The sequence below is a fragment of the Puntigrus tetrazona genome, chromosome 11, assembly GCF_018831695.1.
Source record: "Puntigrus tetrazona isolate hp1 chromosome 11, ASM1883169v1, whole genome shotgun sequence".
NCBI classification, from domain to species: domain Eukaryota; kingdom Metazoa; phylum Chordata; class Actinopteri; order Cypriniformes; family Cyprinidae; genus Puntigrus; species Puntigrus tetrazona.
Genome location: NC_056709.1, coordinates 21,509,586 through 21,524,491, shown reverse-complemented (window position 1 = coordinate 21,524,491; position 14,906 = coordinate 21,509,586). Strand labels below are relative to the sequence as shown.

The following is a 14,906-nucleotide window of genomic DNA, read 5'->3' as shown; positions in this document are numbered from 1 at the left end:
ATAATACGCAATTGTAAGCAAAATAGAAGTAGCCAAGATCTACAGTTAGGTAATGCACTCATCTGAGGACCTTCTACGTTCCCAAACCTGTAAAGCTTTCTTTCTTTTGAGGAATGTAAAATAAGATATTTTGAAAGTTTGGTTACAATTAAAATTACAGTGGCCATTGACACAGTGTATGGACAAAATACAGTAAGTCAGTAGTATAGAACTGTTTAGTTACCAAGCGTTCTTGAGATATCTCTTTTTTAAGTTCTGCAGAAGACACAGGTTGAGCGATGCTAGCCTGATTGGACTGTCTTTTCTAAGCCCAGGAGGCTTATATCTGCTGACCTGTAGGGGACATGGCGGTGGCAGGCTGAAGTCCATTCTCTCAGCGTAAAGCTGTAGAGGCTGAAGACATCCCGACTGTGCACAGCGTCCTGCAGGTATTTGCGCGCCGTTTCGGGTGAGCGCGCTCATGTGCAAACTGCCCACCATATACTTTGAAGGGTAAATCCTTTCGTATGGCCACAAAATGCTTCGATTATTATAACAGGTTTATTGGTTATCAAAAAAATGGCAGAGGAATTAACAGGTGTCAATTTGTAATATCTCAGCCATGTCTACTAGAGCATTACAAGCCACAGATGGCAGGAGACAACGTAACTGGAGCTCTCATTAATGCAAATCTCCTCTCTTTTCAGGTTACAACTTGTTGGGCAGATGTGGGTTGAAACACTGCAGAGACTGCCATTAGGACAAAATCCAGCCCTAGGCTCTGAGACCCAGACACCAGCAGATAACAGCTGTAGGGACTCTTAAAGGGGCCACGCTTTAATAGCGCGCCTGAAGTCCCAACTCAGTTATGTTAATCAAAAATCAAAATATTCTTCAACAAAAAAGCACCTGTTATTTATGTCACGTGACCAACTTGCACCTATTTGATCCTCAAAACTGCATATTATTTTTGCCTGTACCTTTAGTATTACAACTACTGCTAGGCCAGAAAGATTTTATTTTCTTGAAAGAATTATTTTTTTTTTACAAAAATATGTTTAAAAAAAGTACATACATTTAGAAAGATATGTACAAAGATATCTATTTTTGAATAATTGTATATATATCTTCACAGTTTGTTAAGAAATGTTTCTATTATCAGCATATTAGAATGATTTCTGATATGGATGTAGGCGAACAATGGAGTAGACTAAGCGTATCCTCTTAACATGTTATTTCAGGGCTCTGTGCTGACAATCTAATAATAAACATTTCATTATTGGGCGGCTAGTAGAATAGTGAAAACAATATATATCCTAAATCAGACTGTTAGGTTTGATGGTTAAAATAATTTGGATGTTCCTCAGCTTTTTTAAATGATTTTCACCCAGATGATCAATTTAAAACAAATTTAAAAGCTTTGCACCATCTGCAGACAGGTTAATTGTGTACAGACGAGGTTAAGGCCGGCCCAGTCAGGAATAGTGCTCTTTGCAGAAAAAATCAAATAAATTGAGCGAGATACGAATGCTAGGAAACGCTAAAGACACAGGGTGCTATGGACACACAGAGACCATTTGGCTGCCATTTGAAGCTATTACAGAGCTGCTCATCACTCACATGTCACTCTGCTGGCTTCACAGAGGGACTGGGAAGATTGGCCTCACAATTTCATTAAGCCCAGATTCCCCACGTTTCTTGCCAGCTAAGGAGCAAAGGAGAAAGAACCATAAATCTTGGGATAATAACAATTGCTGATATTGTCATACTGTGAAGAACTCTCTCTATACATGGATCGTTAAAGATGACAACCTGCTACAGTAAACAGCGCATAAATAAATTTTCCTCATCTGTTAGGCACTGTAGATCCTCACCAGCAATTCTGAAGTGCCCGGTTGTCAGTATTGAATCGTGAATAATGTCACCATTTCCCGATGTATCCACAAGGCACTCAAGTATAAGTATTGAGATTCCCAGGTTTATAGAGATCCAAGAGCGGATCTGAAAGGAAAGAATATAAGATAAACATATTATCAGCTGCCTGACAGTCAGAAACTGGGGTTAAAAAAGGGCTAAGTAACTGTAAATACAACTATAGCAGCAAAATAAGCCATTTTATATCCCTCGTGTTTTTGCATTGAAATTACCTTATTTACAGTACAAATAAAGACCCAGCTTCCATAGTAGAAAAAAATGCTGCAAAAAAAAAGATATAAGACCAAAATAAAATATATATTTTTAAATATCTTCCTTTGTGAACAAAGACATTCATACAGGTTTGGAACTACTTGAGGTGATAAATGATGACCAGAATGAACAAATTTTCTTTTTGGGTGAACTATTCATTTAAAGATAAATGAAAACAACAACAAAATCAATAAAACTACAATACTTTAGTGAAAAGTAATATATTTAAAATACATTTTATTTTGTATATAATCTATTATTTACTGAAAGATAACTCAGATTTACTGATATAACCTTTATAATTAAATATTACTTTTGCATATTACTTATACAATGCACTTTTCTTAACATTGTAAAAGTCTAAAAATGTGTTTTAATGTCACTTTTGATAAGTTGTGTCAGTCTCTGAATAATATCAAACTTTAAATACAAAGTATAAATTTAAAAATATATTTATAGTATGTAGCATGAAATAAATACATTCAAACTAAAACCTTAATTAAAACTGAAAATCTAAAACGAAAAAGTTAATTCAAAATATTATAATTAGTATGATTATAACAGCCAAGTTAAGCTCCAGTAGTATTCAGTGACACATGCTCTTGCTTTTGCAAGGAAAGAGTGCAGCCGGAAAATCTGAACTCTCCAGCCAAAACATTGCTTAATTCTTAGAGAAATGTGCCAATAAATCCTTCCAGGCCGTTTCGCTCATGTTCACTCACTGGATTGTAATTTAATTAAACATGGTTGTGCATAGGCCAGGAAAAACAGCATGAGCAGAGCACCAGCTCAAGGTGTTAGACAGGGCCCATTTTCTAAAGCAGCTGTTTGCTTAAACTGCTTAGTTTCTGTTTTCTAAGCCTGTTTTATTCCAACTGCGCTGCTGAAACAAACACAAAGAACTCCTATCCTTATAAGCTGTCTGCTGTAGGGTGTTAGTTTCCCTTGACTTTAGACGTTTGTAGCTAAGATGGCCGAACTCACTTTTAACCCCATTTTCATTTTACAGTCTTCTGGAACTAAAACACTAACAAGTTATAACCCTTGTACTAAACAAAATATTTAAAGACTAGAGAAACTAAAATGGTATTCTGAATTATTACACTATTCATGCAAAATGGTAGCGCCAATGCTTTACGTGCATGTCAAAAACATTTGTGTTACTGCAAACATTTTATTTTGCACCTGGAACCCACAGTCACAGCAAACGTTGTTTCCAGGCAAGCGGCGGAATATCTCAGTAATAGCTCATTGTCAGATCCTCGCGCTGTTTTCCCCACTCGGCTTCCTCTCATCCAGAGCCACATTTAGAGCTTCCTGCTTACTGTTTGTAAGCACAGATATCCACCTGATATTTTTTTAGAATGGTGCAAAAACAAATATATAACCATTAGAGGCGATAAGAAACACAGATCGAAATAACATCAGTATTTCCAGGTAGCACCATGCGTAGAAAAAGTCATTTGTGACTAATGATCCTGCTTCAAGTTACATCAGAGTTCATCAGCAGTTAATGAAGACGCCCTCCGGTCACAGCTTGGGGATTTTTGTAAGCAGTGCAAGGCTTTAGGCAATTCTGTTAGTGAATAAATTTGTTTTGTAAAAAAAAATGTGACTATCAATAATCTTTTGACTCGCTCCTCTTCAGCTCTGACATTTTAGCTTGGGCTGTGATCTGACATGGAGCACTTCAATCATTATGCAGACAGCCATCAGAAGAAATGTTACATATTTTCTTTCTCTCCAAGGAGGCTCTGTTACGTTGTCAAGATGGAAAGGTCAGCTTGGGAGGTGTGTGTGTGTGCAAGCTGAAAATGATACCAAGCTCTTTTCCCTATCTGACGCCGTCCACATTCTCATCTGGCAGTCACATGCGATGGGCGAGACTTCAGACAGATCAGTGTCTGGCAGACTAAAAGCATTTCTCTTTAAAAGAGACCATGAAATCAGTGAGTCTGTAAGCTCTGAGATCATCTTTATACAAGCGTGTTTATTAAGCGGTGATAAAGCTAATTGCACAAGCGTTCAAAGCTTTGGGCTTGGTATAATTTTATATATTAAAAGTCTCTTTTTTATTCACTCTTATTAAGCTTGTTCAAAGCGTGTTTCAAATTTATAATGTTTTCTTTTAAACTTACGTTTTAAAATTAATTTATTGATGCAATATTTGTTTGCCATTATTTCTTCTCCAATACATGTAAGTGTAATTCCATAAACATCTATTTCTACAATTTTCTTTTTCTGAAACATTGTAAAAGTCTTCTTATCCTTTTTACTCGGTCTAATGTGTCATTCTTCAATAAAAACATTAATGCACCTATTCAACACGATTAGTAGAAATGCAATGTTTTCTCAAAAAAAAAAATAGGATTATATCTCCAGCAGATGCGAATCAGAATGATGATACTTTCTCTTGCATCCAACTAGAAAGTATTAAATCATAGTTCACAGCCAGGATATTAACTAAACCCTGTTGAAAATTCTAAAAAAGCATCAAGCTCTTTAGAAATTTTGGTAACACTTTATTTTTATATGGTGTCCTTGTTACGTTATTTACGTACTAATGACATTAAAATATGCATGATTGCATCCAAGTAACCTAATAAGGGACTAACCATATAGTAACTATATGTAGTTAATTACTCAATATTTAAAAGTATAATTAAATTTTAAAACAGTATTATTTAAATATCCTGTATTAATTGATGATGTGCATAGTTATAGATAAAAGCGTAAGTAGCAAGAAAGAAAAAAAATAGTGTGTTGCTTTATATTGCTTGGATTTATGTGTAATTATGATAATCAGGCTTATCCAGGTAATAAATGCTTAGTGGGTTCTCAGAGCTGATATTAACACCACCAAAGAAGGCCATTTGTTGCTTTGTTGTCGCTGAATAAACAATTCTTTCTTTTTGGCGCTCACAATTTCCTGAATACTTCGCCACACAATCAGATTCATCATCAGCCCAGAAAATAGTACGTTGCGTTATACAAAAACAAAAAAACAACAATCCTCGTTATTCCTTGCAAATTCACGAATTCCTCCTCCTTCTTTTCCAGCTAACGTGTAATCAAGCAAACGAAGTAGGAGAGATAAAACAGGTTTGAGTCTTTTGTTAAAATACAAATGCAGGAAGGAACTATTTGTGTTGAGTGTAAATGCAGAATTTAAACAGTGCCTGTTTTCAGAAAAACCTGCCTTTAGTTCAAGGACTCAGTATTATATAACCCAACATATGCCACGATAGTTACATAACATAATAATGGCACTAGAGACCTGAGGCCAGAATAATGCATGGATGCATGCAGATACAATTAAGCAGTTCTCTTACCCAAAAATATCCACTGAAAGTAGTAAGCTGGCTTGACGTGAAGATCTGAAAATCTACCTTCGTGGGGTTTATTTTCTATTATAACCACACATGGGATGAGCCTCTCGTTGAGAATGCTGAGGAATGAATGGATTAACTCACGTGAGATGGGGTCATGTTTCTTGTCTTCCAGACTTAGTTTGACTTGGCAGGTGAGGAGGTTGAGTTTAGCTGGTGATTTATTGGCTGCAACAAACACATAGCACTTCATCCTCAACTAATCGTGACATTAATTTACCTCGTTTGTACTGTGTATCAACTGAGTTTCAGCTGGAGAAAATATCCACACAACTAAACATCACAAACATAAAATGTAAAATATGAGATAAAATATAAATAGTTGAATATTCATATATTGTAAATAAAATAAGCAAATAATAATACGTAATTAATAAATAAGAAACATAAAGATTATAAGATATGTAAATGATGTGAGACAAAAAACTGAAGTAATCAGTTTTTCAGATTTTTATTTTTAATTTTGAGCAAAGAGACTTCATATACATTATACATCTTATCTTTTAAACTTTAGTGTAGCATTGAACTGTAGTGTAACAAAATTTTAATATATCAGTGTGTCAGTGTGTCCTTATTCACTAGATTTTACAAAATTAAAGGAAAGATTTACACATTACAATACTACAATACACGTGTAAAAACGCCATTTTTAAGGCGAGTTGTTGATATCATATTCATGCAGCAAAATTTCCTAATGAGTCTGCATAGACCTTACAGACATTCTGATAGAAATATGTCACTTTCATTTTGCAAACTAAAAACCCAAAGGGTGCTTTACTAATGCTTCTCTCACGGCGGCATAACCGCGCCTGTAAAGGCTAGACATCCTATATCTAGGATGCATTCGCATTTATCACAGAATCCTTGAAGAATAAATGCTTTCTGCTGGATTTGCAGGCGATGAATACTCACAGTTCCATAGCGATGGTAGATAGCAGTTCTGCGGTACATTTCCTCTTCTGCCACATGCTTCCTCAGCCTATTAGAGAAATGAGATTACGGCACAGAATCACATCACATTCTCCTCAGTGTACAAAGCTATATAGTAAGTAAGAAACGAATCGTGTGGAAATTCCCAGCACAGCGTGTCACACAACACATGAATAATTTGAAATGAAGGGCTACCAGGCGCTTCAGAAAGGATCTATCAAGCGAAATCTTAATGAATGACTGGATTATACTTCACGTTTGAAAAATGCAGGATCGAGGCAGGACTCTGATAATATCTGGCCGTTTGCTACAACATTCGTTCATTTACCCATCACTCCTCTTGTAGAGGGTAGCCTGATTTCTCTGTGCCATATTGCTTATTGCCTTGAAGCTGATGCATGCTGTACACAGTCTGTCTGCTCAGAGAATCCTGAACAAAGAAACATAAGCGGGAATGTTATGGTTTGCTATATGTGGCCTTAAAAAGCTTTGTTGATGTTCATAGCCTCTATAGATAGAATTGCACAAAAAACGCTTAAAGGGATAGGTAGTGTATCATTTTTATTTCTTTTTGTTCTTGTGAACACAAATGTTCCTTCTTCTCATTTGATAGAGATGAGCGTTTGGAAGGAAACCATGGACTTTCAGCTGAAAATGATAAAGGCCGATAAAATCAGTCCCATGTAACTAGAATTACTTTGAGTCACTTTTATTTAATAGAAATAGCAGCTTGAACATTGTGTAAAGTACATTCTTTTGTATTTCTGGAAAAGAGATATCATAAGGCTTAGAATGAAATGAGGGGGATTAAATGATGACTCAAGGTTTCTTTTTTTAGCTGGCGTAGCTGAACCTGAAACCCAAACTACTCGAGCTTGGGAAAGTCACACAAACTTCATCATTCATGCAGAGAAGTGCTATACGAAGAGTACCAGCTCACACTTATGATGAAGAGGCAATCGTGCAAGAAATCTGAAGCAGATAAATGTCATTCATCTTTTAACTCATGTCATTTATGAACTAAACAAAAAAAGAGGAATATTTTTGGGTTAAATAATACAAGGACACCATTCCAAACATACCTGAAGTGTAATTGTTACTAAAATAATAAAATAATAAACAAAATAATTAAAAAAAATGTATTAACAGTTCTAGAATTACAATAGACATCACTACAGTGAAAATTTCATATACATTATTTCAGCTACAGTGGGGAAACATGAGGTGACAGAACATGCAGAACAATCACATGCTAATTTAAAAAAAAGTCTCAACACTCTCTAGACTGCTATTTTGTCAGTAGGGCATTTAGAAAAACAATTATATTAATAGCTGCCCTTCATTTCCAGTCAATTTTATTATTACTTTTAATTGTGTAGAAGATGATCGGCAATAACAAATACATTGATCCCCATCCACCATAATCCCATTAAATACTTGAATAGGACTAACAAATTACTCCTTAAGACCCTGTCTGTTTATTACCTGACAAATAATATACCACCATGCACAGTAACATGGAAATGTTATTGTTTCCTGGAGGTGAATCAATGGTGTGGAGTGAACTCTGAGACAGGAAAAACATAGAGCACAACTTGATGGCTTACATAGCGCTTGATCCTATACAATGCACAACAGTCAGTTTTTGTACTAGACACTGAAATGATCCTTGTGACAACACTTTGATCTCCACTTTACATACAAGCCTTCAGCTACAGTAAACCTCACAATGCAAGATCATAGACAAAGAAAAGGATTAAAAACCTGTTTCAAAATCTGGAAATTGAAAAGCTGCAGAGTGTAATAAGGGGAAAGCACGCATGAGAAATGTGCAAATTCCAAAGCAAGAAAAATGTGTGTGTGCCAGTGGCGCGAGGGCCAAGAGAGTGCAAACAGTGTCATTCTTTACCTCCTTGAATTCAGGCTGCCAGAGTCGGTCTGAATGATCTCTGAGAGAACAGAGCTGTCTCTTCTCATCTTCCTGCTTATGTTTGATCTATATAAACACACACACACACACGCTTAATTCCTCCAAACACATCCTCTCCTCCTTGTACATTGCTTCAGCTGTGTTTTACATATGTAATTACTTAGGCTTTGGTAAGACAATGGCCCTTTCATTAAGTTGTCTTTGTCACTCACAGCTTCACTGCAGCTGAGAAGCCGTCTGCTTTATCAGTCATAAATGTACTGTTACCAGCTGCTTACAGTGCTGATTTTTCTCCGATTGTGTCAGTGTGACATAGAAGCGGCGGAGGCTGTTAACCTTGATCGCCGTGCTCAGAAGCAAACAAAGCAGCTCTATTTGTGGTTCTACAGTGAGAATCTGGGATGTTCACTCTAAAAGCATCACATTTTACCATCATTAAAATGTGGTTCTGGTTCGTTTTTAGCAGTGTTCATTTTAGTATTATTCATATATATTATTATTAGCGGCTGTCAAGATTAACTGCATGCAAAATAAAAATTTTCTTTACATAATATGTGTTTGTACTGTGTTCATTACTTACATATTAAAGCACACACATTCAGTATTTATTTTGAAAGTCTTTACATGAAAATGCATTTATATATTTATTTAAATTTGATGTTATATATATATATATATATATATATATATATATATATATATATATATATATATATATATGAATATAATATAAAAACAGCATATTTTTCTTAAGAAATATATACATACATGTGTTAGTATTTATATATTCATAATAAATGTACACAGTATACACAAATATATTATGTAAAAAAACTAGACAATTACAGATGTGATTATTTACTATATTATTTATTTATGTTTTTAATTAGCTTTTATTTTCATTATTGTAATTGTGTTTCAAAAATTGACCAAGTTTTCATGTAATATTTTTTTATCAGGCTTCATTTGCTTGTAAAGTATTTGTTAGTTAACCGACATAAAAGAAATTTTGGATGCTTGTCAATCAGCAGGGAGATCCAGCGGAGTTAACCAGATAAAACCAGACCAACAGTCCAACTATACCAATAAAATAGTTTTTAGCGGATGAAACTTTTATATCTAAGATTCTGGCCTTGTTAAGTAAAAACCACTAATACTTCAACGTGAGTCACTTGCCAGCTCTGTAACATCAGTGTGGAGTGTACACATATTGAGATGATCGGCTGAACTATTTTTAGCCTACAAACTATTGATCTGGGCTGACTAACACAATGCGTAGGGAGGTAGAGAGATGAAGAACATTGAGAATGCACTGTGTTAGCTCGAGGATGATGGGATGCCGCCAAAGATGCAGAGCGATTGCCCAAAGTCGGTGGCTGCTCAGCATGAGTGTCGACTCACTTGGATTGACATATATTTGTCTGAGAATGAAAAAGGATGTAAAGGATACGAGTACTTTTCAATTTTCAGCCTTGCTTTTGAGATGGAATACATAGAAATATTTCATTAAATATAATTCATGAAAATGTTAATAATAATACACTGGGGATCTATGTTATAGCATGGATTAAGTAGTTGGGCGATCATCGTGCTCATCCTGAGCTTCATTGCTGTAAAATTGAGATGTGTTCTGAATACCGATTAGCATCCCACCACATGACCATGCCTCCAATAAACACACACACACACACAGACTCATCTGTTTGCCTGAATGGATTTGGAGTATATAGTGCCTAATCTATCAAATTGCTTGACAGATAATATACAGGTTATCTGTCTGTATTATTAAAGCTAGTTTGAATTCAACACTTATTATGCATTCCAGCCTTTTCTCAACCAACCGTTACTCCTTAAATGATAGCGCACATTTACATTCAGAATGTCAGTTTAGTATAATTATGTTACATTTAAGCTAAGAAATTTGTCAAGTGGTAAAAAATATCTCAGTCGCATTGTGCTTTATAAGATAAGAGCTAAAAGGATGGAATTAGAAGTAATACTAATAATGATAATAATAGAAAAACGTCTAGATTACGTATGTAACCCTCGTTCCCCCTGAAGAAGGGAGCGGAGACGTCACGTCGGATGACGGCGGGTGGGATCTCGCTTGAGAGACCAATCTGCCAGTGTATCTAAACAAGCCAATTGAAGATTGGCATCGCTATCGCATCCAGCTGCGCTGATCACGTAGCGTGTATAAATAAGCGGCGGGTGCAGCGCATATTCGGGTTTTCCGCTGAGGAGCCGGGCTGGTGGCCGGCCCCTTCGGCAGAGGTGCAACTTTGCCCGTGGCGGCGGGCGTGGCGTCTCCGTTCCGCTTCTTCCGGGAGCGAGGGTTACATGCATCAGCCGAGGGCGTTCCCTTTCAGTCGGTCACTCGAGTCGCGTCCGGATGACCGGCCAATTAGATCCCCTACCAAAGCGCCATGGGCTGCACTCTTCCAATGTCCTGTAGAGACTTACAAGCCCCTCAGTCTATCGGCGTGAGCCGGAGCTCAACCACAGAAGCCAGCTACTTTTGTAGCACTGCCCATTACCGTAAGACTGGAACGCTGGAAGCGTCCACGTTCTAGTGAACGAGGACGTCTGAAGTCAGCCTTCCCGTGGGAGAGGTCTCGGAGCAGTCGCATATGGACAGTATTTCAGTTTGCATATGGAAAATTGGAGGTGATTGAACCCTCTTAGGCGGGCAGAAAGGTCTGCCGGAAACCTACCAGGGCTCTAAGGCTATGCCGTGAAATACACACATAAAGTCCTCTTAGGGTACTTTACACTTGCTCCCAGCCCTCCAGTTCTCACCAGTTCATCAAGGAAGGGCCTGGCGCCGGATGCTCCGCCAACATCTGGCTGCCGAGGGGAATGGAGGAGCTACGACGGGTCTACTGTATGGAGCGCTCTGGAGGCGGTTAACAAGCCGACGAAACCGGGCCTCAGTGCTTCTGCAGTTTGAGGTGAACACAGGAGGATGCCGGTTCCCCACCACGTGGCTATAGAATCCCCAACCTTAATCGTGTTGAGGGTCGCCAGCCCGCCCAGCTCTACAATCTGTCAGGTGCGAGCCACCGCCCAGGGCGATGCAACACTTGCCGTGTGCCGCAACCTGAAGGGGGCAGGGCATACTGTGTAGTATGCTGAGGTAATGGCGTCCACTATCAGTGAGCCATCCTCTGCTTGGGCGGCACTCCCCCTTCTGCCGGCCTCTGTGACAAGCGAGCTGGACTGGTCCTGAAGCTTTGTGTCCGGTCAGCGTGGCATCGGAGTGCTTTCGGGCCCAGGGACAAACAGCGTCAGGGCTGGAGTCTGCCTCACTCCAGGGGCAGCGCTTGAAGGTTCCACCACCTGGTCTCTGAAGGGTAGTGGGAACCTTGGAGCGCATGCCGAGCCGTGGCCTCAGTGGTACCGCAGGAATCCGCCCAGGCCCAAACTGTGACGCAGATGCGATCGACCCGAAAAGCTGCAGGTCCCCTACCCTCTTGATGGAGAATGACCAATGCGAGCAGAACAATGTCTTCATAGATAAAAAGAACTTTAGCACAACTGCTGGCAAGGGTTCAAGCGGGCCTACTGCAGTGCTGTCAGCACTACAGACAGGTCCCAAAGAGGTGCTGGCCCAGGGCCGTGGGATCCAACCTCCTGGCTTCCCTCAGGAACCTGATAATCCGGCCATACTTACCCACAGACCTCCCATCTATGGGGTCATGATTTGCAGCGATTGCAGCCACGTAGACTTTAAGGGTGGAGGGAGACAGCCTTGGCTCAACCCCTTGCTGCAGAAGATAAGCACGGCCCCAGTAGGGCAATTCGGGGTCTTCACCTGAGAAGAACACCACTCGGCCAGACAGGCTCTACTTCCAGGCATAGGCCTGTCTAGTAGATGACACTCTAGCCGAAGAATGGGTGTCGACTACCTCTTGAGGTGGAGTCACCTGAAACCTCCGCATCCCATCAGGGACCAGACATGGGTTTCCAGAGAGTCTGGACACGGGTGCCAAGTGCCCCATCTCTGGAGTCAGAAGATCCTTCCTCAGAGGATCGGCCAAGGAGGGGGCTGTCGCGGCCTGGGATTCTAGGAGCCAAGTCTTCACCCGGTAAGTGCTACTAGCAAGACCTGCTCTAGTCCTCTGACCTTGCACAGTGTCTGTGCAAGAGAGAGGCTCACTGAAATACATACTTGCAAAGGCCCGCCTTCGGCTGTGTGCCCGGTGGAGCGTGGGAAGTCTCTGGAGGCAAACAGGTCTACCTGAGTGGCTCAGGAGCGTTCCCAATCAGCTGAACCGCCCGGGGATGGGTCTCCATTCTCCGGGTAGTACCTTCGCGACAGCACGTCGGCTGCCTGGTTGCACCTCCTGGAATGTGAATGGCGAGAGCGACCTCAGAACTTCCGACTCCATAGGAGGAGAGAGGAGTGGTAGAGCTAATTCGCGACATCACGACGGAAGCGTAGACCACCTTGTTGGTTGATGCGCAGCGGTCAGTATGTTGTCTGTGCAGACTAGTACATGCTGGCCTCGAGCCAGTTCGAGACTGCCTAGGCGAGATGTACTGCCAGCAACTAGGCGGTTGATGTGCCATTGCGGTTCGAGAGCCCGTCCAAACCCCTGACACTGCATGCCCGTTGTCGTGGCCCCTCAGCGGTGGTAGAGCATCCGTGAAACCACAGCATACCTGGGACCTTCTCCGGGGCACTCGGCCGAAGGCGAAGTCACGACCCGCGAGGGTGGTTTGGCGGCAGGCGGTGTTGGCCCGAACCGGTGAGTGCCACTTTGCCACGCCCACCTCGGGACTGATCGTGCTTAGCCAATGTTAGACGGTCTCATATGGATTAGTCCCAAGCGGCATCACTGTAGCGCGGCTGCCATATGTCTGAAAATATTTCAAATGGGACGCCATCCTGCTCTTGAACATATTGAAGCAGTTCCAACACCGAATTGGCACGCTCCTCTGTGAGGTGTGCCATCTGATCGTCCAGATCAGCTCCATCCCAAGAAAGAGAGATCCTCTACGTTGGACAGGATTTGCTCTTCTCTGGTTGACCTGAAACCCCAACTGGCTGAGTGCTGTAGCACCAGATCCTGTGTTCGCACAGCTGGGCCGGGTTCAGGCCAGTCATCCAGTTGGTTGAGAATGCGAGCGCCTTACTCTCTCGGTGGAGCAAGGGCTGCTTCGCGACTTGCATGAAGAAGGCAGCGTGGCGACAGGGAGAGCCGAAGGTAGGACTTATGCTGATAACTGCGACGGCGGCGCCAACCTCAGGAATGGCCTGTAGCGGAAGAATCGACACCGAAGTCGTGTCCTTCAGGTCGTCGCTGCAACCAATCCTGGGACGGACGCTGAATAGGCGTTTCTGTCAACATCCTGAGCGGGAGTGCTCGATTCAGGACTCACAGATCCAAGATTGGTCGCAACCCACCGCCTTTCTTAGGCACTGAGTATGGGCTGTAAGCCCCGACCTCCTCGGCTGGAGGAAACGGCTTTATCGATGCCTTCACTAGAAGGACAGCAATCTCCGCCCACAAGACAGGGCACACGCATTGTTCACTGACATATAGCGGATCCCACTGAACTTAAGGGGGGCGCGGATGAACAGATCATGGCGAGAAGTCGAAGGAGTTCGCGAGAGCCACGGGATAGCCTGGGAAGATTCAACCAGGCATCCAGGGCAGCCGAACTAAGCGGCTCGGCGGAACCACCGGCGATGCAGGCGATGGGGCAGCGAGTGCTGGGGACCCGGCTGGAGGCGTCTCGTGGCCGGTCAGGCGGGGTCTGGTGTGTACAACTCTTACCGCACATCCGCCCAGAGTGGGGCGGGTAGGCTGTTGGTTAATCCTCTGATCTTCCTGCTGCATATTAGCCCAAGGGAGGCGTGGGTGGCGCGGAACTGGCGCTCAATACTCGCTCTCCTGGGGACCAGAACAGAGGAAACGCTCTTGTCGGGGTTTTTAGGTAGCGGCAACATTCTCTGCCCGGCCAGAGCAGCTCCCCTCCATCCCGGATCTGAGGGCCTCTTGCACCTCGCGCTTTCCTCCAGGTTTGGCAGGAGCCTGGACAGGCTGGGTGGCTGCCCTGCTGCCAGCTCCGCAGTGCTGCCTAGATGGGGGCTGCTCGCGTTGACTGCAGGAGGCGGTGGCGGCGGCAGGGCACCCTGCGGCGGCGAGCTGGCTGGGAGTGGGCGATGCGGCCCGTACAGGTGAAAGGCAGCAGCTGCGCCGAGGCAGGATGTTTCTTACACTCCAGTCTGCTTCTGGGCGTGAGGAGAACTGCTGGGCAAAGGATTCTCCACTGCGTCGCCCGAAGTGGCGGTCTGGGACATGGGCATTCAAAGGGCGTGTCTTGTCTACCTCGCGCGCCAACCGTCCAGACACAGCCACAGATGGCGTTCTGGACCACCGTAGTGACCATCGCGCAACCCAGAACGCGTTGTGACCTTGGTAAGCTGCGTGGGCGCCGAGTCCATCGATGCAAGTTCTTTCAGAACTTCGGTCGCGACCACC

At 42.1% G+C, this 14,906-nt stretch overlaps 1 protein-coding gene across 1 annotated transcript in view; it reads right to left on the bottom strand.

The window, feature by feature from the left end:
- unm_sa1614 (un-named sa1614) overlaps positions 1 to 14,906 on the bottom strand; it is a 35,183-nt gene that overhangs the window by 5,913 nt on the left and 14,364 nt on the right. The window contains 14 exon segments of the mRNA XM_043251663.1: positions 224 to 392; positions 395 to 457; positions 1,528 to 1,535; positions 1,607 to 1,645; positions 1,647 to 1,684; positions 1,854 to 1,925; positions 1,927 to 1,980; positions 3,352 to 3,514; positions 5,104 to 5,133; positions 5,618 to 5,754; positions 6,500 to 6,524; positions 6,814 to 6,833; positions 6,835 to 6,915; positions 8,380 to 8,481. Of these exon segments, the coding sequence (XP_043107598.1) occupies positions 224 to 392; positions 395 to 457; positions 1,528 to 1,535; positions 1,607 to 1,645; positions 1,647 to 1,684; positions 1,854 to 1,925; positions 1,927 to 1,980; positions 3,352 to 3,514; positions 5,104 to 5,133; positions 5,618 to 5,754; positions 6,500 to 6,524; positions 6,814 to 6,833; positions 6,835 to 6,915; positions 8,380 to 8,481 (1,001 nt within the window).